The sequence below is a fragment of the Pteronotus mesoamericanus genome, unplaced genomic scaffold (assembly GCF_021234165.1).
Source record: "Pteronotus mesoamericanus isolate MK-2021 breed Mesoamerican mustached bat unplaced genomic scaffold, CSHL_Meso_final contig_557, whole genome shotgun sequence".
Taxonomy (NCBI): domain Eukaryota; kingdom Metazoa; phylum Chordata; class Mammalia; order Chiroptera; family Mormoopidae; genus Pteronotus; species Pteronotus mesoamericanus.
In genome coordinates this window covers 5403757-5423395 of record NW_026555200.1, presented here as the reverse complement: position 1 = coordinate 5423395, position 19639 = coordinate 5403757, and the positions used below count along the sequence as shown (strand labels likewise).

General features: G+C 47.0%; 1 protein-coding gene across 3 annotated transcripts in view; it reads left to right on the top strand.

The window, feature by feature from the left end:
* The window catches only part of UBE4B (ubiquitination factor E4B), a 95274-nt gene that overhangs the window by 64780 nt on the left and 10855 nt on the right, over nt 1–19639 (top strand). For all 3 annotated transcript variants that reach the window (XM_054579775.1, XM_054579777.1, XM_054579776.1), the window contains 7 exons: nt 1905–2043; nt 5821–5920; nt 7158–7285; nt 7851–7949; nt 8686–8921; nt 14591–14717; nt 16369–16513. In XM_054579775.1, the coding sequence (XP_054435750.1) occupies nt 1905–2043; nt 5821–5920; nt 7158–7285; nt 7851–7949; nt 8686–8921; nt 14591–14717; nt 16369–16513 (974 nt within the window). The remainder of the gene's footprint in view (nt 1–1904; nt 2044–5820; nt 5921–7157; nt 7286–7850; nt 7950–8685; nt 8922–14590; nt 14718–16368; nt 16514–19639) is intronic.

Here is a 19639-nt window from a genome sequence, read left to right as displayed (position 1 = left end):
AAGAGAGATGGGCCCCATGTTTTATGCTGCAAAAACTCAGCAATAACGATGCTGGGTTGAAAGTGCATCCTAAGTGGGGTGAGGGGTGACTTTCTGCTTTTTCAGTTTTTTGGGGTTGGTACAACTCAAAGAACCTCAATACCGGACCTTCAGCTAAGTGGCCACTTCCAGCTTAGGCAAGTGGGTGTGTTACAGCTGCCCAGGTTAAGAAGTTAGAGTTTATAGAGTCTAGAAAAAGCATTATTTGTTTGGATGCTAGTGATTCCTCACAAGTTATTACCTCTCCAGAAAATGAATTTGAGCTCGAGATACAATAGACAATAAAAATGAACACAGTGAAACAGCTCTTAAGTGGATTAGCCAAAATCAAATAGGTATTTAGGGGAAATGGAAGGAAATACACTGTTCTGAGTTTAAATATATATAATAAAAATGATAGCAGCAGCTTAGCTATTATATAGATTTTGCATATGCCCATTAAAATTCTCATGAACTATTTCATGGATCTTAATGAGTTGATGATCTAAAATATGAACGTTTTGAAAATATTATGGTTATTGATCTTTTTCTTCATGCTGTAAACCATGTTGTTTAGTGACAGGTGTGAGAGCCCCGTGGCACTGTGCGTGGAACAGGCAGCAGCAGCATCACAGGCAGATGTGCACATTCCAGAAAAATGCTTCAGCTGCCCTAAGAACCGAGTATCTGATGGGCTGTCAGTCAGTGTGGGATTAGTGTCATTTGAACGAGTAGCTGCTGGTATGATCTTGGAATAAATCTCATAGGTCAATAAATTTAGAAGAATCAAAGGTTAAAACACTTTTCTAAAAATCTAGTAAAGAAAACATGGGAAAAACCAAACAGAGGATTTGGCCAGCTATGAACGAGAGAGAAATTTATAGTAATTTCAGAAATGAAGTGTATTATCAGAGACAGTATGTGTATACATATGTATCTTAATATGTAAACATGCCTTGTATAGAGCAAGGCAACATGAATATGTAAAATGAAAGAATGGATGAAAATACGTGTCCTATAATTGGTAAAATTATACCATTCAAAATATAGAACTGTTAGAAATACATAAGATGAAAACCATATTCTACCAAGAGACAGGTTTTTTAGTTTGGAACAAAATGTAAGTAGTATGTGTCATAGGAAATAAAATACACTTGTGGGGAAAAATACGTGTACTTGTAGGAATAATTGGATACAAAATGAAAGAAATTCAGGTTATCATTACATAACTATAAATTATCCAAAAACAAAGTAATAGGACAGAATGTAAGCTTGTGAAGAAATAGATGTCATTTAATCAATTTATTGGTCTACCTAAAGTGCATCCTGGGGGCTCTTGACAAAAATTACAGTCCTTCCATTCTCAGCAATTCCACTTTCCAGCATATGCTCCAAAGCTGGGGGCGAGGGAGTAATTTTTAGTACATAGATTTTTCCCAGTACTATTTCTAATAGAGAAAAATTAAACAACAAATATGCTGCACAGTAGGGAAGTGGTAGAATCTGTAGCTTATTAACATAACCTAATATCATTTTGAGATTTTTAAATGATGTTTATGACATGTATTATAAAATATATGAAATACATCAAGAAGACACATCATAAAAGATTGTTGGTCTGCGTATATGTAAATATTTAATCAGATGGGGGGAGAAAGCCTTCTCTTTAAGTGGTGTTCACAGGAATTCTGTCTTTCTTTTAACATTACCGTATAGGTTTTTACCGTGTTGTTTTTTAGTTTTTGTCTTTCATTGTCTATAATTTTTTTTTAAATGTCCTTAAACTTCTTGAAAATTCAAGTGTAATTTCACCTCATTAGTTGTGCTTTTTCTCCGATTTAGTCCTGTAACCAATTTTATTTAGGGGATTATGTTGCTTTTCCTAGATGGAGACCAGCCTCCATTTTCTGAGCCGAAGTTCCCCACGGAATGCTTCTTTCTCACCCTGCACGCCCACCACCTCTCTATTCTGCCAAGCTGCCGTCGCTATATCCGCAGACTCCGGGCCATCCGGGAGCTCAATAGGTATGTGCGATGCCATGTCCTGAGGTGCCTGAGTCACCGCGTGCTCTCAGACGCGTGCAGTGCCGGAGGGCCCACATCATTGGAATGTAGGGGAGTACGTATGTTCCAGAGCACCATCTGCCCCTGCTGCCGCATCCGTGTTCCTCTGTGGGCCAGAGCTTTACATGGTCACATGACCCAAACTTTGGCTTCTTGGAGCTCTCCATCCTTGGCATGTGGGGTTACTGCAGTTTTCTATTAACTTTTTCTCCTGGGTATGGTATTTAAAGGATCGTTTGGGTTCCAGACACAGCCCTCCTTCTTTGGGCTGTGAAACAGTGGCTCTGATTCCTCTCAATGAGCGGGATCATTTGCTTCCGCCACCATATGGCTCCCTTGTTGCGTGTTGCCCTGTGGCATTAGTGGACCAAAATGCTCAGGGAGTGGCTTCAGTTTCCACTTCACTGGCACCACTGTTGTTTTTCTTCATCTACGCCTTTCTCCCCCTACAGCAGCATCTCCAAACAAACAGAAATTACAGGAAGCAAAAAAGTTTTTGAACAGGTCATCTTGAATAATAATGGTATGGCCACTTCCACCATTTGGTCCAGCACCGGTGTGGTCTGGCTATGGCACAAAGTGCCACATGTGTATCTAAAACTCTGTATTTATATCTGCCTTGCTAAAGTCACTTATTTCTAGTAGTGATTCTGTAAATTCCTTATGATTTTCTTCCCACATATGGATGTTTTTCCACCTCCTCACCAATACTTGTTTCTTGTCTTTTTGATAATAGCCATTCTGACAGGGGTGAGGTAGAACCACATTGTGGTTTCAATTTTCATTTCCCTGATGGTTAGTGATGTTGAGCACCTTTTGTTATGTCATATTTTCTTGTGCAGTTCAAAGTATTTTTCTATTTTTAATCATTTTTGTTTGACCCATGGATTATATAAATCCATGTTTAAATTCCAGATTCTCAGGGCATTTGTCCATTTATCCTTTGTTACTGATTTCTAGCTAAATTACATTATAGTCAGAAGATACATTCTGGTTTTTGTCCTTTGAACCTTGCTGAGATTCGCCTTCTAGCCTAAGATTTCCATTAGTAAATGTTTCAGATAGGCCAAAAGAATGTGCCTTCTGGGTAGTTTGTTGCAGTGTTTCATGTATGCCACTTAAGTTTGTTCATCTTTTGTTTCCATGTTCCTACTGTCTGCTGAGTGTATCAGCTTATTATTTCAGTAACAGAGAGGCCTATAGAAGTTTCAGACTGACTGTGGATCTCTCTCTGTGTCTCTGTTCTGGAGCGGATGCCCCCGGCTCTGTCCCTCCCACTGACTTTGGAGGATACAAGGCAGTGGCACCGTCAGCCGCCTGCACTCCCCGCCACAGAGGCGTCCCCTCGGTGTTTTTGAGATGGCGGTGCTCCCTTCCCCGATGTGTTTCACCGCTGACACAGGGAGCGCCCTCTGGCCGTGGCTGTGGGGGGCGTGCCTGGGGGCAGGTGTTGGAGCTCGCCGTAGCCGGGAAAGCTCCACCGGTATCCCCGCTCCGTAATGGCAGGTTCCTGCCTCTGGAGGACCCAGGAACTCCTGGCAGCCCGCTTTCACTCAGCACCGGTCGCTGCCAGTCCCAGGCTTCAAACAGCCGGGCGCATAGGTGGACCGCAGCCCAGCCCCTCGGAGAGCGCTGCGTCCTGGCTCTCTGGAAGGTGCGGTCCTGTCTGTGAATCCAGCCCTGCACGGTCCTCCCTTGCTGATGAAGCGCCTCAGAGCCCATTCCCACCCATGCTTCCCACGTTTCTGTCACCCCCTGTTTGGTAGGTAGAATAACGGTGTCGCAGGTGTTCGCATCCTTGACCTCCAAACCTGTGCATATGCTACCTTACATGGTAAAAGAGACTTTGCACTTGAGGTTAAGTTCAGAGCCTTGAGGTGGGGAGATTTTCCCGGGTTATCTGGGTAGCCCCGATATCAGAAGGGTCCTTGTAAGAGGGAGGCAGGTGGGACAGAATGAGGAAAGGAAACATAATGACGGAAGCAGATGTCAAGTGGTGTGGTCCACGAGCCAGGGAGTGTAAGCAGCCTCTAGAAGCTGCAGAAGGCAGGGAAACACTCTCCCTTAGAGCCGTAAGAAGGAACGCTGACCATTTTAGACTGCTGACCTCCAGAGCTCTGTGACTACAATTGTGTTGTTTCAGGCCACTAGTTTGTGATAATTTGCTATGGCCGCAGTGGGGAACTAATAAAATGCACTAGCAAATCTGGCCCTTTTTTTTCCCTTCCACTGTGAACTTCTCCTGCATATGACTTTGTAATTGGCCTATAAGGACAGTAATTGATACCACTGTGAGGCAAGGACATATGAGGAGTGGGACCTAAGGGAAGCTGGCGTGTTCTCCTGCAACATGACTACTCAGGTACGGGTGCTGCAGGCGCCACTTCTGCCAGCAGGCGAGGCCCAGGGGATTTAGGGCCATGGGTGCTCAGAGCCGTCCAGTTCCCCCAAACTCCTCCTTTAGAATTCCTGGAGCGCCAGTCCTCGCTCTGACTTTCAGAGAAGAGATCCAGTCAGGTTATGAATTCAGTTTATGTTCTTTGGTACTTTGTAGGACCAGACTCTGTGGTCATCTTAGAAACTCCCTGGTTCATTAACTTTTCCTTGCAGTGGGATTTTAACATTGTGAGCCAGCCATTTCACTCTGTAAGCTCTCTGGCATAGCGGAAGAAGCCGCTCCGTGCCTTAACCCCAGGAGCTCGCTGCTGGCCGTTTGTGCAGCAGATCTTCCGCGGAGAGCCCCAGGCCACCAGCCTTCTGTCCCGAGATGCCAACTGAATCTTCACTTCCAAGTTAGAGAACTAGTTTTCCGTTGCTGCTGCAACTGACTTCCACAGCTTCTGTGACTTAAAACAACAGCAGTGACTATCCTGCGGTTCTGGGGGGCAGAAGTCCCAAAACCAGGGCGGCACTCCTTCTGGAGGCTCTAGGGAGATTCTCCCGCCTTGCCCCTAGAGACTGCTGCCGCTGTTCCTTGGCCCCGGCCCTTTCCTCTACCGCACGCTGGGCTCTCTCCCCGGCCTCTGCCGTCACATCTCTTTTCTTTACTCAGATTCCCTTTTTCTCGTGGAAGGACCCTGAGATGATATTGGGCCCACGCAGAAAACCCAGATAGTCTCCTCAGCTCGAGGCCCAAAGCCTTAATCACATCTTCAAAGTCCCTTTTGCCATGTAAGGTAACACGTGTTCACAGGTTCTGGGGATCAGGATGTGACGTCTTGGGAGGGGAGCATTATTCCATCCAGCACACTCATGTTCTAGCCACACACATGAGTTTAGTTTATCTGGAATGAAGAGAAAGAGGATTTTTAAAGGTTACTGTTTGGTTTATTGCATCCTTGAAATGGCTGGAAGAAAGGTCCTCCTTTGAACCTGGCCTGGCAGGAATGGCTTCAGGGGTCAGCCGGACAGAAGAGCCCACCACTTCCAGAACCATGTGGCCGCCACGTCAGGGCTCACTTCGGCCTTCAGGGAGCGTTCGCCTCTCAGTGGACTAGGTCATGCGCAGAAAGGTTGTCATCAATTTTAAGACATCATTTTAGGAGCCAATAAAAAAGAAAAATGCTGCCAATTAAACCATAACTTGTCATTGATTGTAAAGTAGTCTCTGATATTAAAAAATGCTAAAATTGGGGGGGAAGTTTGTGTCGGAGAGTCATTGAAATGGTCAAAATGGATAGATAAGATGGAAAATGGATCTGTGTTTTCTCTCATTTGACTGTTAGTCTTTGATTTCAGAACCGTGGAAGATTTGAAAAATAATGAAAGCCAATGGAAAGATTCCCCACTGGCAACTAGACACCGTGAAATGCTGAAGCGCTGTAAAACTCAGCTTAAGGTTTGTATGGTTAATTGGAATAATTATAGACCAGCCTCATAATAGTAAATTTCCCACCAGAATATGTGCCTTGATTAAGCAATTTTCCTGTCTCTATTTTTTCCTTCATTATTCTTTCCCCCCAAGATAAAATGGTACATTTAAAAACTTCTTGGTACTTTGCATGTGTCTATATAGTATTTTTATCTCAGGACAGACTGTGCATATGATATGCCAGTGACAACATGAATTCTTAATCAATTTAATCCTCCTCAATTTAATATCACCTCCCTTTCCCTGCTCCTGCAGGACCCCCTACTCCCCGCCCCCAGCCCTGTATCCCAGCACACACTGGCGTGTGTCTGGCCATGCATTCTCATGGCGTTTGACAGGGTGGATTTGTGGGGGTGGAAAGATCTCTTTCCTTTGCACCTCAACTCTTCATTTTTAATTGAAAATGATCCATCACACAGAACCTAAGCATAGATGGAAAGATTTCTGTTTATGAGACACAGCTTTAAAAAAAGGTTGCACGAGGGAAGCACAGATAGCAAATTTATTCATTTTCCTTATGTTTGTGTTCAAATTAGAAAGCTGAATGTTAGCGGGTCGTGCTCTCTCTTGACCAGGATAATGTGTAGAAATTGTGTCTGACTTGGATTTCTGGCACAAGTTAAGGTTTCGGTTTTATTTACTAAAAGACTAGACCTCTTTGTGGTGCAAAATAAACCAGGGGCCCTCACCTGGGGTCTGCAGAACCCTTGAGCACGCCACGGGCAATGTCTCCAGGAGTCTACAAACTGTTCAAATTAACATGTCGGTGCATGCATGCACGCGTGTTTAATCCTCTTCACAGAGGTCCCCTGAGGTAGGTGTTACACCCTGGGTGGACGAGCATTCTACCCAAGAGCAGCTTACAGGTGATGACCTGAAATTCAGATGCAGATTGTCTGGCTTCTCCCTACTCACCATCCCTGACCCCCAGAAAGCCTCCCCTGTCAGCCCCCTCCCTGACCAAGTTACTTAAACGTGACAGTAGTGACCTGCCTTTGAGCACTCACTGTGTGCTGGGTTTTGCATCCAGTGGTCTGTGTGCATATCTTTAGTTGCTCTTAGCACGTGACCAGCATCCTAAAGCTAGTTAGCGGCGAAGCCCTTGGCGGCCCAGGCCTCCCGTGCCCCGCCTGTTCCCCGCCTAGCGCTGCGGATGCTTGTTTAGATACCTACTAACCATGGCGGGCCATGCCTACTTCCACAGAAACTGGTACGATGCAAGGCCTGTGCGGACGCTGGCTTACTTGACGAGAGCTTCCTGAGAAGATGTCTGAACTTCTATGGCCTCCTCATCCAGCTGCTGCTCCGCATCCTGGACCCCGCCTACCCTGAGTGAGTGTGCTCAGCCCAGCACCTCGTTTCCGGCTGTGTGGTCCTCGCTCTTCCCCAGAGTCCATGTGGCTGGAACCAAAGCCCTTGCCTTAGCAAGACTTCATTTTCAGTTTCCAGATTGTACTTATGTAGACTAGGAAAGCAGCACTATTAATCAATATTTTCCTGTAATTAGGGAATGTCGACACCTGCCATTTTCATTTTGGCAGAGTGCTTTTGAAAAATTGGCTTTATTTTTATCAGCCTTTGGTTGATAGAAAATGAAATCTATAAACTGGAAGCGAAAAGCTGGAGATCACAGCATCCTGGGCTCTCCCGAGCCCTGGACCAGGGGCCTACCTGGCCAGGTCCGAGCGAGCTGAAAACCCTGGTGGCCTTATCGTCGCCTGGACAGCTCCTGCAGGTAGCCACACCATTGAATTTATCACCGCCGTTTTATCGTCGGTGTGCAGTCTGCGTGTCGCTGGCAGGGCCCCAGGCCTCCACGGGAGTGGGAAGTGTTATTTAAAGTACACACATGTGACTGTCGTCTTGGACTAATGCATGCTTTCCTTCTTGTTGACAGTGTAACACTGCCTTTAAGTTCAGACGTCCCTAAGGTGTTTGCGGCATTGCCCGAGTTTTATGTAGAAGATGTTGCTGAATTTTTATTTTTTATTGTACAGTAAGTTTCTTTAACATATTACATAGTTCTAATATGTTTTTATGTGTTTTGTATACATGATGAATTATATTGCCAACCTCCATTTTATGCTCATGTACCCGAAATTTCGTCTGACTGCCTTAACTGCTGCCTGGAGATTAGGAAAATAAATCCACGCTGTGGCACCAGGCCAACACCATTAATATCTCAGAGACCCTCAGGAGAGGGTTAGCAGTGCTGATGGTAATGTTGTCTGTGAAAATTGAGTTGAATTTCTAATGATTGTGTGTTTCTGAGAAACAGTAGGAGCAGCTTATAAATATCTGAGTGAACCTTCCAAGGAAGAAACACCACATTTATATTTTGTACCAAGAGTTTTCTCAATGGTAAAATGGGAGAAAGGTTTCAAAGTAATGGATTAAGCTTATAAGTGATGTTTTAGATTTTTAAAAATGAAAGCAATTAACTCCATCAAAAACATTTTCAAGTGTTTCGTGTAGTGAAGATCTATTCTGAAATACTACACCTGATGATTTCATCATAGCTTTGGTTTATTTTCTAAAATGTTATGGCTAGTAGACGTGATGGGTTTTGAACTTATCTAGTTATAATACAAACAGTCACTTTAAACTCAGTGTGTTAAAGGGGATTCAGCATCTTGGCTCCCAGGCTCATCCGTCCCTTCCCCACTTAAGGACATAGGCGTCCCCCCAGGTTGAGCTTCTTGGAACTTCATTTCTGGCTCTTCTCTCTTCAGATACTCTCCTCAGGTGCTTTATGAGCCCTGCACTCAGGATATTGCGATGTTCCTCGTTGTGATGTTGTGCAACCAGAACTACATTCGAAATCCCTATCTGGTGGCCAAGCTGGTAGAAGTCATGTTTATGACCAACCCCGCTGTTCAGCCACGAACCCAGAAGTTTTTTGAAATGATCGAGAACCATCCTCTCTCCACTAAATTGCTGGTCCCTTCCCTGATGAAGTTTTATACGGGTAGGTTCCTGGGCGTACAGGTAAGCCAGGCCATCCAAAGCCCATGGGTGAAGTTACTGTAGACCTGTTACCAAACACCGTGATGTCCTATCATAAGTGTAACCTACCAGCCAGCTGCCAGCAGAGCGTGTGCTGTTGGCTGTTTCCCCCTGCGTTGTGGAAATATGGCATTGACCCTTCTCAGACTCATCCTTGCTGGTTGAACAGGAGCCACTGAAAGCCAGATGAGTATCCTTGAGATCTAGTTAGTGTCAGCCACACAAGTTGGTGTTTTTATCCGAAAACACCTGGTTTATTTTAGCTTTAACCATACGGCATTAGTTTTGTAACACTGTCCTCTAACCCAGAATTTTGAAACTGAGAGGTGAAAGTTCTTATTTTGGGGGACCCCATTCAAACCAATGGAATCAGGATCCCTGGAGTTCCTTCCTCATTCAAGAATTCACGCTGAGAGAGTGCCTGCTGTCTGCCAGGCTCCGCGCCCAGTGCCAGGTGATACCAGTAAGCAAGACTGCGGACACATCAGACGGTCTGCAAGAGGGTCCCTCTCCTGGGGGGTGTATTCCACTTGCTTATCTTTAATTGGCTTTTCACTTGCAAACACGTATTCATAAAGCCCATTCCCTATGGGACCTGTTCCCCTGTCTTCTCCAAGGGCCAGACTTGCACTGATGAAGCATTTTCCCTCCAGTTTATGTTTTTCTCAGGAAAAGCAGTATGTCTTGTCTGTCATCTTCCGTTGAGCCCGGCACATCCAGGCACGGCATTTGGTGGGACATGCTCACCCTTGGAAGAAACGCCACCTGTGGGAGCACAGCTGCTTGCTGCTCACAGCAGCGACAGTGGTTAGCACCCTCTGTTCGGGGACAGTCCTCCTGCCCCATTAACCAGGGCCTGCTCCTGCTCATTTTGGGCTGGAGCTGTCATCTCTCTTTGCTTCTGAGGGTTCTAAGAATCTGTCTACCACCTGTCCCCATTGTCCCAATCATTTTGCAGCGTCTAAGAGTGTCTCTTCTTCCTTCAGCCTACCTCTGTCTTTTTAAACCTAAAGCAAGTTCATGAGCCCTTTGAAGTTTCGTTAACAGTTTGCTGACGTCCTCACTTCAGCAACAACAGAGGACGCTCCTGGGCAGAAGGCCCTTTCTTGGCTCCCAGTTCTGTTTCATCTCTCAGCCCTGGTGGGGGGCGCCACGGGCCTTTCCAACACAGAAGATGCACTACACGTGTGCAGAGCAGAGCCTGGCACGTACCAGGCTTAGTTGAATCAAAGATAATTTTGCATTTCATAAAATAATGATGAGGACCTCTTTTCACCTATCAGATTTATTTTCAAGATGTGAATACCTAGCACTAACGTGCTTATAGAGAAAGAAATGAACTGCAAAAGCCCATTTCTCCTCCCCCATACATTGTGTGCAGAATCAGGGCTGTGAAACACCATGAGAACATGTGTACATCGGTGAGGCCTTTCTGGAAGGCGGCTTGGCAGTCCACACCCCAAGCCTTAGAAACGTGTGTATCCTCCTCATCAGGAGCAGGCCAATCAGGAAAACAGAGGCGTACCTATTATTTTACTAGAGAGAATGCAGTGTAAGGCACTGGTCAGATGGGTATTTAAAGATGGAAAAAGACAAATAAGGGGCATTGGAGTAGCACAGTTGGAGTAGCAGATGGGTGCAGGGAGCAGCCATCGCCTGTCCCCCAGGCTGGAGGAACCACGGGAGGGGAGTGGGGTTCTTAGAATGCAGTGGCTCAGAGGAGGGCTTGGACAGAACTGGGACCCAGGCCTCTGAGGAAGGACACTGCCAGCTGGGTTGGTGTCTGCGGCTCTGCAGGTTTGCTAGCCCCACACGTAGGGAACGTAGCTGGAGACGGGCACCACCCGCCGCCACCCGCCCCATGGAGCATCACTGCCGACTGGGCGTCATTGCTCACCTTCAGTTGGCCTGTTCTCCTCCCTGTTGGCGAGCCTAACAAATGGCCAGCTGCATAGGGAGCCCTTGGCCCCAGCGCCCCAAAGCCAAGTGTAAAGGGTGGATTTGGGGAAGAGAGCAGCTAAATAACCAGCGCATCCTCATACATGTAAACTTAATTTCTAGTGATTTGTTCTGTGGGAACAGTTATAAATGAATGTAAATGCTTATACTAATATTCACTGCACCATTATTTACAGTTCAATGTAGTGAAAATACTAAAAACAACCTTAATTCCTGCTAATTGCAGATTAATTAATTATAGTTTATCCATATAGTGGATCTGTATGAGCCATGAAAAATAATGCGTTGTTTGCATTAAGTGGATAGATAATAAAAAGAAAACACCAAGTAATGAAAGAGCATGTAAAGTATGACCACATTTTGGTACGTATATATGTGATGGAAAAGAGTATGGAAGAATATATACCGAAATATTAACAGGGCGTTGCTTACTTTTTTAAACAATTCACAGGTATTACTTTATTTTTCTTTTTTTAGAGTTCTTTTCACTTGATATCTTTTTTTAAATTCTTCTTTATTCTGTTACATTTGTCCCAACTTTTCCCTCTTTAGGGAATTGGTTATTTTTGAATGGTAGAATGGTGACTTTTTTTTTAAATTATCCAAACTTTTAAAATTTTCTACTGTAAACATATGTTGTTAGTATTAAAACCAAAAACGTTACATACATTCTGTGCTCAGTGCCCTGGACCTGTCACTGTGGCTTCTGCATAAAGGACAAGGGTCCACAAGTGTGTGGAATGGAGCTGGGCCTCCTGCCCATGAGGCCAGTGCTGGGTGGTGGGGCCCCACTGGTGAGGTCTCAGGAGCTGGTGAGCGGACACTGTCCCCCCCTCCCCTGCGCCACTGAGCAGTGTGCCCTCTGGCCCTGGACGCCACTGTAGCCGTGGAGAGATGATACCCGTGCTAATAATAGCCACCACTTATTGAACACATACTGATCCTTTCACTTAATCCCAACCACAGCCCTGAAACAGGGCACTATAAATATCTCCATTTTACAAATGAGGAAACTGGAGCTTAGAAAGGTCAAGAAGTTTGCTGAAGGTCAGCAGCTAGCGAGCAGCAGCACCCTGTGCAGTTGGGCTTGAGCGCAGGTGCCCCAGCTGCTGTGCGGCTCGTCCTGCGGCCTCCGAGGGTCCGGCGCCGGAGAGCCTGCAGTGTGGCAGCCCAGGCAGCCCCCCTGCACACCCCTCAGGCCGGGCTTGGCCCTGCTGTTTCCGGCCCTGGCCCCTGACCATGGCTGACTCTGACGTGTCACCGATTGAAATGTAGAGCAGACGCCGTTTTTACACCCCAGGGAGAGTAAGCTAGCGTAGGACATGCTTCAGATCAAGTTTTTGTTTCAAAAATAAAGTTTGGTTTCAAAATAAGAGTGTTCTATTTGTGTCATAGTAGTCAGTTCCTTAAGGACCAGCTCTCAGAAGCTGGCTTCTCAGAGCGTAGAGGACCACTGACAGCCCAAACTTGCTGCACGACTCTTCTTTTCCCTGGGCTGATCGGAGTCAACAAAGCCAGCATCAGGCAGAGTCAGTCACTAATGCAGCAAGTGTTCGTGAAGCCCCTGCTGTGGGTCAGCATGGGCTTTGATGCCGGGGCCTGTGGGTGAAGGCATCAAAATCCCTGCCTTTGTGGGTCAGGTGTTCTAGCTGGGAGACAGACGCTGAACCAGTAAGTAGGATGCTTTCAGATTGGGAGCGTGGGCGAACGAGCGGTGCTCCTCTAAGAAGCACAGTCGGGGAAGGTCTCTGAGGAGACAACTTCAGAGCAACGCTGAAAAAGAGACAAAGGAGTGGACCATACGGGGATCTCAGCCAGTGTGGCAGGCAGAGGCAGCAGCAGGTCCGAAGTCCCCTGGCGGAGGTCAGCAGGGGTCTTGTTCATTTCCAGCCTCTTAGAAGTAGGACTGGAAGTTAAAACTTGGGCTGAAGTAATTTTGAGGTACATTAGAGTGAATTTTTGTTTAAAGTTTGGGAGAGGTGTATGTGGATGAGCAATAAGCTAATAGTAGGTGCTTAGTCTCTGCTCTGTTCAGGATACAATACAGGTATTAGGAGCAATTTAGAGGGTATAAGAAGTTCTGTGTCCCGCCCCCTCCACGCTGGTATCTTTCTTTGGTCTCTTCTAAATCAGCTCTCCACACTTCAGTTCACACGTCTGTCTATCCAATTAATAAAATGGCACTTAGTTCACCTTTACAGAAAGGTTGGCCTAATGGATATACATAACTGATTTCAGATCTTTGTGTAGTAGGTGTGAATTAACTTATTTTACTTTTAAGATTTTTTTAAAAGATTTTATATATTTATTTTTAGAGAGGGGAACAGAGGGAGAAACATCAATGTGTGGTTGCATCTTGCGTGCCCCCTGCTGGGGACCCTGCCTGCAATCTAGGCCTGTACCCCTACACTGGGAATCAAACCAGCAACCAACCCTTCGGTTCGTAGGCCCGAAGTAGCACTCAATCCACTGAGCCGCACCAGCCAGGACTCTTATTTTTAAATAGCTATTTTCTTTTTCAGTCACAAAAAAAATGTTGTGTTTTTTTGTTTGGGTTTTTTTTTTTTTTTTTTTTTTTTGCAATATAGAAAATACTAAGAAGAAAGTAAAATCATTGAGAATCTCTGTTAACATTTTGCTCTGTACCTTCCTAGTCAATTTCTATATTACGTGTGTGTGTGTGTGTACACCACGTTTTCTTTATCCATCTGTATATGTTTTCTTGAATCAGATTGGTAGGTCAGAGAGATGGGCATATTAATGGGTTGTGATACATTTTATCCAATTGTCTTAAAGAAGTTAGATCAGCTCTGGCTGGTGCGGCTCAGTGGATTGAGTGCTGGCCTGCGAACCAACAGGTCACCAGTTTGATTCCCAGTCAGAGCACATGCCTGGGTTGTGGGCCAGGTCACCAGTAGGAGATGTGTGAAAAGCACATTATTTCTCTCCCTCTCTCCCTCCCTTCCCCTCTGTCTAAAAATAAATAAAAATTTTTTTTAACAATTAAAAAAAAAGTTGGATCACCATTCATTCCCACCTGCATTTGTAGGATCCGTATCCACAAATTCTCACCTTCACTCAATATTGTCATTTTGCCATGTCTGCCAGTTTGATAGATGACAAAAACAATCTTATTGTAGTTTATCTTTTTCTTAAGCCTTATTGTCTTTACCTCACAGTTTTTCCTCCTTTTAAAATTTGTCATGAGTTCAGAAATTTCTCATGCTTAAGCTACTTGACATTTGTATGCTAAGTTTGATGTCTGTTCCGCTTTAATAGGTATGTGGATGTTGGTAATTGTCGATGAGGGATGAGTTCATGGGGATTCTCTCCGCTCTCCTTTATTTCGGTACATTTTTTAAAATGTCCCTAATACAAAAATATTTGAAATAATAGTCACATTTGATAGGTACTTGGCCCTTAATAAAATTTAACCCTGTTTATTTCCTGCTCAGGAATGCTGTGGAATTTCTACAAATCAGTAACTAAAATTGGGGGGAGGTATGATCATTCAGCCCCTGGTCTTTAGTGAGCCGATGCTATGCCAGTGACACAACTCTTCGCTCTGAATTTGCAGATTTGTATTTACTCAGTAACACTGTTGTAGCGGTAACTGCTTTTAAAAAGGTAAGAAAGTATACATCCTTCAGTCCTTTTGTCTGTCTGTTTTAGATGTCGAGCACACCGGAGCTACCAGTGAGTTCTATGACAAGTTCACCATTCGCTATCACATTAGCACCATTTTTAAAAGCCTTTGGCAAAACATAGCTCACCATGGCACCTTCATGGAGGAGTTCAAGTGAGTATCGGGCCCCTGATGGTGCAACTTGCCCTTTTGCAAATCATAGAAAGAGTGGCTGCTTAAAAACTTTCACAGCTGGGCTCTCGTTGACTGCTTGCTTGGGCTCAGCCTCCTTTAACTTTTCCAGGTCCTGCTCAGTGTGAGCCGGGTTATCTAAACGTCTGCTTACGAGATACTGCTGACCTTTAGGTTTGTCAAGATACCTTGGGGATGGTATACATAAGGAAAGAATCTATAAACATTCTGAGATAATGTGTTAAGTGTTTCTATGATTACAACGTTAAATGAAGTTGTCAGAATAACTGAAACGAGATCTTAATGGTGTTCTTGAATATGATATCAAGCTTTGGAGTTAGAAATGGGAGAAAGTATTGGAGTTTAGATTCAGAAATAGAGTAGGGTTGACATTTGAAGTGTCATTCTTCGTAGTGAGGCCCTAAACTTTGATTAAGGACTTGTCATTGCCCACCTGGAGTTTCAGCACCTACTCAAACCTGGACATTGGTAATTCCATCTAAATTACTTTAAAAAGAAAGGTAGATGAAAATGTCGTGCTTCCGTATTATTCTTCAGGAGACATTTTAGTTCACCTACTTGGGTCTTTTTTGCGACCCCAGTTAGATTTTTGATCAGGTCCAGCTGTCCCTTGTTAACTGCGTTACGAGTCAGGAGTGGGCGTTACCGGTGGAATGGCCATCTGCTAAATAGCTTTCTGCAAAGGAAACTGTAAATTAATTCTTTGTTTCTATGAACTGCTATCATAGTCAGAATTATGTTCCAGCGGAATCCTGGCCCGTGGTTAGGAAACCAAGCGGGCCCACAACTTTCCGTGTTCCTGAAAGCCAGGCCTCCGCCCTGGTTCACAGGAACTTCTCTTCCCTGGGCCTGGGCTCACGGGCCCCAGCTGCACAGCGGCAGGTCCCGAAGTGTAGCCCCATCCTCTCTACTAGTGTGGCACTTACAGAGTAACACAGGTGGGTCAGGCCATCTCGGCTCAGCAGTGGCTCCCTCCATCTATAGCATGGTGGGCGGGACAGCACCATATGCTGGTTGGAAGCTGCAGGTTCTGTATGGTAAGGTAATAGCTTGGTCAATATTACAGCTTCCAGTTTTTCTTCAGTGTGCCTTTCTTTATAGTCGGATAACTGTCTCTGTAGTTCTCTTGTCTCCCAGAGGTGGTTATTATTTGTGCTTTCTTTTATCCTGGTGAATTTAAGCGTATTTTCTTTTCTAGTCTGGAAGAGTGTTTTCTCTACTTAGAGTCATAGAGGGACTGAGCCGGGGTGTGCTGGTAAACCTACTCTCCAGAAGGAAAAAATCAGTATGCGCCAGTTTTCTGGGGTGTAAATACTTCCACTGTTGCCAAATTTAAGCTGCCATGGGAATCCGCGCACAGATTCCCGAATATTAGCATTGGCTCTCCTAAGTCATGCACGTTGTCTCCAGCACATCACTGGACTGAGCTTGTCACAACTGATTCAATAGGACAACAAAACCTAAGGAGAGACTTGCCCTTCAGGGGATATTCAAGTGGTGCCAAGGTCAGCAGACTCGCAGGGCAACTCGCCTGGCCCGTCCCTCTGGGCTCTGCAGTGGCGTCTGGCCGCGGGGAGATGTGTGACCACGCGCCCCGTCACTGCCTTTTCAGTTCTGGGAAGCAGTTTGTTCGCTACATAAACATGCTGATCAACGACACGACGTTTCTGCTCGACGAGAGCCTGGAGTCCCTGAAGCGCATCCACGAGGCGCAGGAGGAGATGAAGAACCGGGAGCGGTGGGAGCAGCTGCCCCGGGTGAGTGTGGGCCGGCGCCCGTGAAGCGACAGGCGAGGGGCGGGGCAGGAGGAAACTTAAGCCCTGGCTCTAACACTGCGACGTGAGTTGCGGGTTCTCTCCAAGTGTGTCCAGAAAACGTGCTCTGCCTTTTCATTTTAAAGGGCTTTTTGGAGAAGAGCTTTTATTGTCTGAATATGTTAAGATTTATGAAAGTAGCTAGGAAATAAGTCTCAAATTGGGTCTGCCAGACAAGAAATTTCGTATGATCTTTGGGCATCTGTGTGAATCACTCAAGATTCTAGTGGATTTCTTCTTTCGGTTGATCTTGGTTTTCCTTCTCAGTTTCTCATGGAGGGAGGCCTGTTGCACCAGGTTCCATGGGCGAGCGCTGCTGCCCTGCCCTGACGCTGACTGCAGCATTGCTGTGGCTCCCTGCCTGGTCAGTGGGCCCTTGGCAGCTACGCCGGCATCACTCACTGGTTGGATCTCTTCCTGGTATCGTAAGGCTCAGAGTCAACCGCTTTCCAGAAGGAGTTCTCGTGGGCAAGAGGGGAGAACTAATTTTTCTCTCCTTGCAATAGCATTCTTAAAATGGAAACTGTTGTTGAGGCTCTGTGGCATCAAAAAGCACCTTAAGTGTAAGACACTGAAGCACATTTAGAGAGGGTTTTAGGGAAAGTTTTTGTTCCATGTATGCCTGCAGCTTCGAGGACAATTTTATATCTTGGTCCAGCCAACATGCTTAAACTATAGACTCCAACCTTTTCGGGGGCTTTACCCAGGGTCCAGGAATGGCGAGTGTCTCCTGTGCCCATGGGGACTCTGTTCGAGCCCCTCCAGCACGTTGCTGGACAGCGCCACAGTCTTCTCTCCCCTTGGGACAGTAGAGACGCCTATTGGGTGCCATGCTGCCCCCACGCTCGTACACATTTCCAAACACGCCTTAAACCTTGGCTGCTGTGCCTCCAACGCCTCCCTCCCGCCGCTCCCCATCCCCACGGCTGCCCCTGGGGTGGCTGTGGCACGCCCTTCCAGGCACGCCTCCCCGGGCAGGCCGTTGGTCAACTCCAGTCCGGACAGATGAGCCGGGCACTCATTCACACAGTGTGTGCGGACGCAGATGAGGCCTCATTGTGGGACCCCAGCTTTGGAGTCGAGGGCTCCAGGGCTCCAGGCTCAAGAGCTGACACTGCCTCATATGCAAAGTTCTTTCATTTCTGTGTCCTTGTCCACAAGTCAGATCCCTCCTCTGTGGGAAAGCTGTGAGGAGAGACAGTGGAAGGCAAGTGCATAGCTCAGGACTGGCCCAGGGAAAGCGATCCGCATAGAGCGCACCCGTGTTTCTTCTGTCTTAGGCGCTCCTGTCCTCTGTATGTACTAAAACCCCACCCAGTCTTTCGGGAAGGTCTTGTCCAAACGTTCCCCGGTCAGCATAGCTGCGAAGCCTTACCTTGTCTCACCTGTGCAGCGCCCACTTACGGGGCTTTTCCTGAGCCAGCTTATGTTGTACAGTAGGTGCTGGGATACTTTGCGCATTATCTTGTTCACAGTCAGTGCTTACTAGCATTTGTTTGAAACAACTGAACAGATAGTATTGATTTTTGTCTATGTTAATGGATGGGAAGGGGGCATAAATCACCCCTAACAAATGCCATTTCAGAAATCATTTCCATTTGACTTTCCAGTCACTACCTGCCCTGCACCTCCCCGCCGCTCCCGGGCCCCGCACCCTCCGAGCTCCAGCGCTCGGCCCGCAGGCCTCTCTCCCCTCCACACCTGCTCCCTACGCCGGTGTTTCGCAGGGAGGGTGCTGGCTGGTGTTTTGAATGCAATAGAATTATGTTATTATGTAAATTTTCAATTGTGAATAACTGTCCCGTACATTGCAGGACATTTAGCATCTCTGGCTCACGCCCATTTAAAGCCAGGGATGTGCCTCCCTCCCCCGAGTCGTCAGGTAACCAAACACTCCTACATGTGGCCTGAAGCCCTTGCAGAAGATCACTGCCAGCTGAGTCCATGGGTTCCAAGGCTTTACACATCTGTATTCTGAAGACTCAGAACGTGTCTCCCCAGCTCAGGCCTCCCCCGACTCTGTAGCCAGCTCTGGGCGTGCCTCTCCGCCGGGTGGTCCGGTGGGCACCTCACACTGAACTTGTCCGGAACGGAGCCCTGCTGGTGTCCTCCGGGCCGCCTCTCCAGGTCTGCCAGGCTCCAGAAGTGACCGCCGGAGCCCACAGAGACTCTGGCTCAGCACTTTGGTGTCGTCCTTGGTTCTCCTCCCTCTTAGCAGAGCCCCTGGCCTCTATCTTAACACACAGCCCTATCTGGCCGCTTCCCCCCATGTCCAGGCCACTGCCATGTCGGGTCTGCATTACTGCCGTTGGTCCCTCTCTGGTCGCTCAGCCTGCGCCCTTGCCTATCCCCACTCCGCTCAGAGCCCCCCGGGCTCTCCTCCCCATCCATCAAGTCCCGAGCTGCAGAGTGGCCATGCGGGCACGGCGGGACCCTGCCCCCGTCCTGCCCGTCGCTCAGCACCCAGCCGCACTCCTGGCTCCTCGCTGCCAAGCTGGGCCTGTGCGCTTGCTGTTCCCTCCTCCTGGCGCCTCTTCCCCCAGGTTTTTGCTGACTCACTTCCTTCAGACATCCACTTAAATGTCACCTCCCCAGAGAGAGGCCTTTCCAGACCACCCTTTCTGGAATGGCATGTCCTGGCTCCAACGTGCTCCTCTCCCCGTACCTGGGTTGTTTTTTTATCACTGTCAGACCTACACATCTGTTTGGGTGTTTGTCTGCTCATTGCGTGCCACCCTCACTGGCGTCTCAGCCCCATGAGGGCAGGAGCAGCCTCGTGGGTCATGTTCTGTTCTCTGTCTCGAAGGGGCTAGATTATGCTCATGGGTGGACAGCGGAGACCCCCAGGCCCACGCTGAGGCACTTCCCACCTTGCTGTTCGTGTGCCTCCCCTGGCTCTGCCTTTCATTCCGTGGGCTCATTCATGATCTGGGCACAGTGGACAGGTCCCCCAACGCTGTTGCAGCATCTCCACCAAGCGGACCCCCAGAGGGCTCCCACCCAGGGGCACTCACTCAGACTTCGGTGCTTCTAGCCACTCCGCTCCCTCACCTAAAGTATAAGACTCTT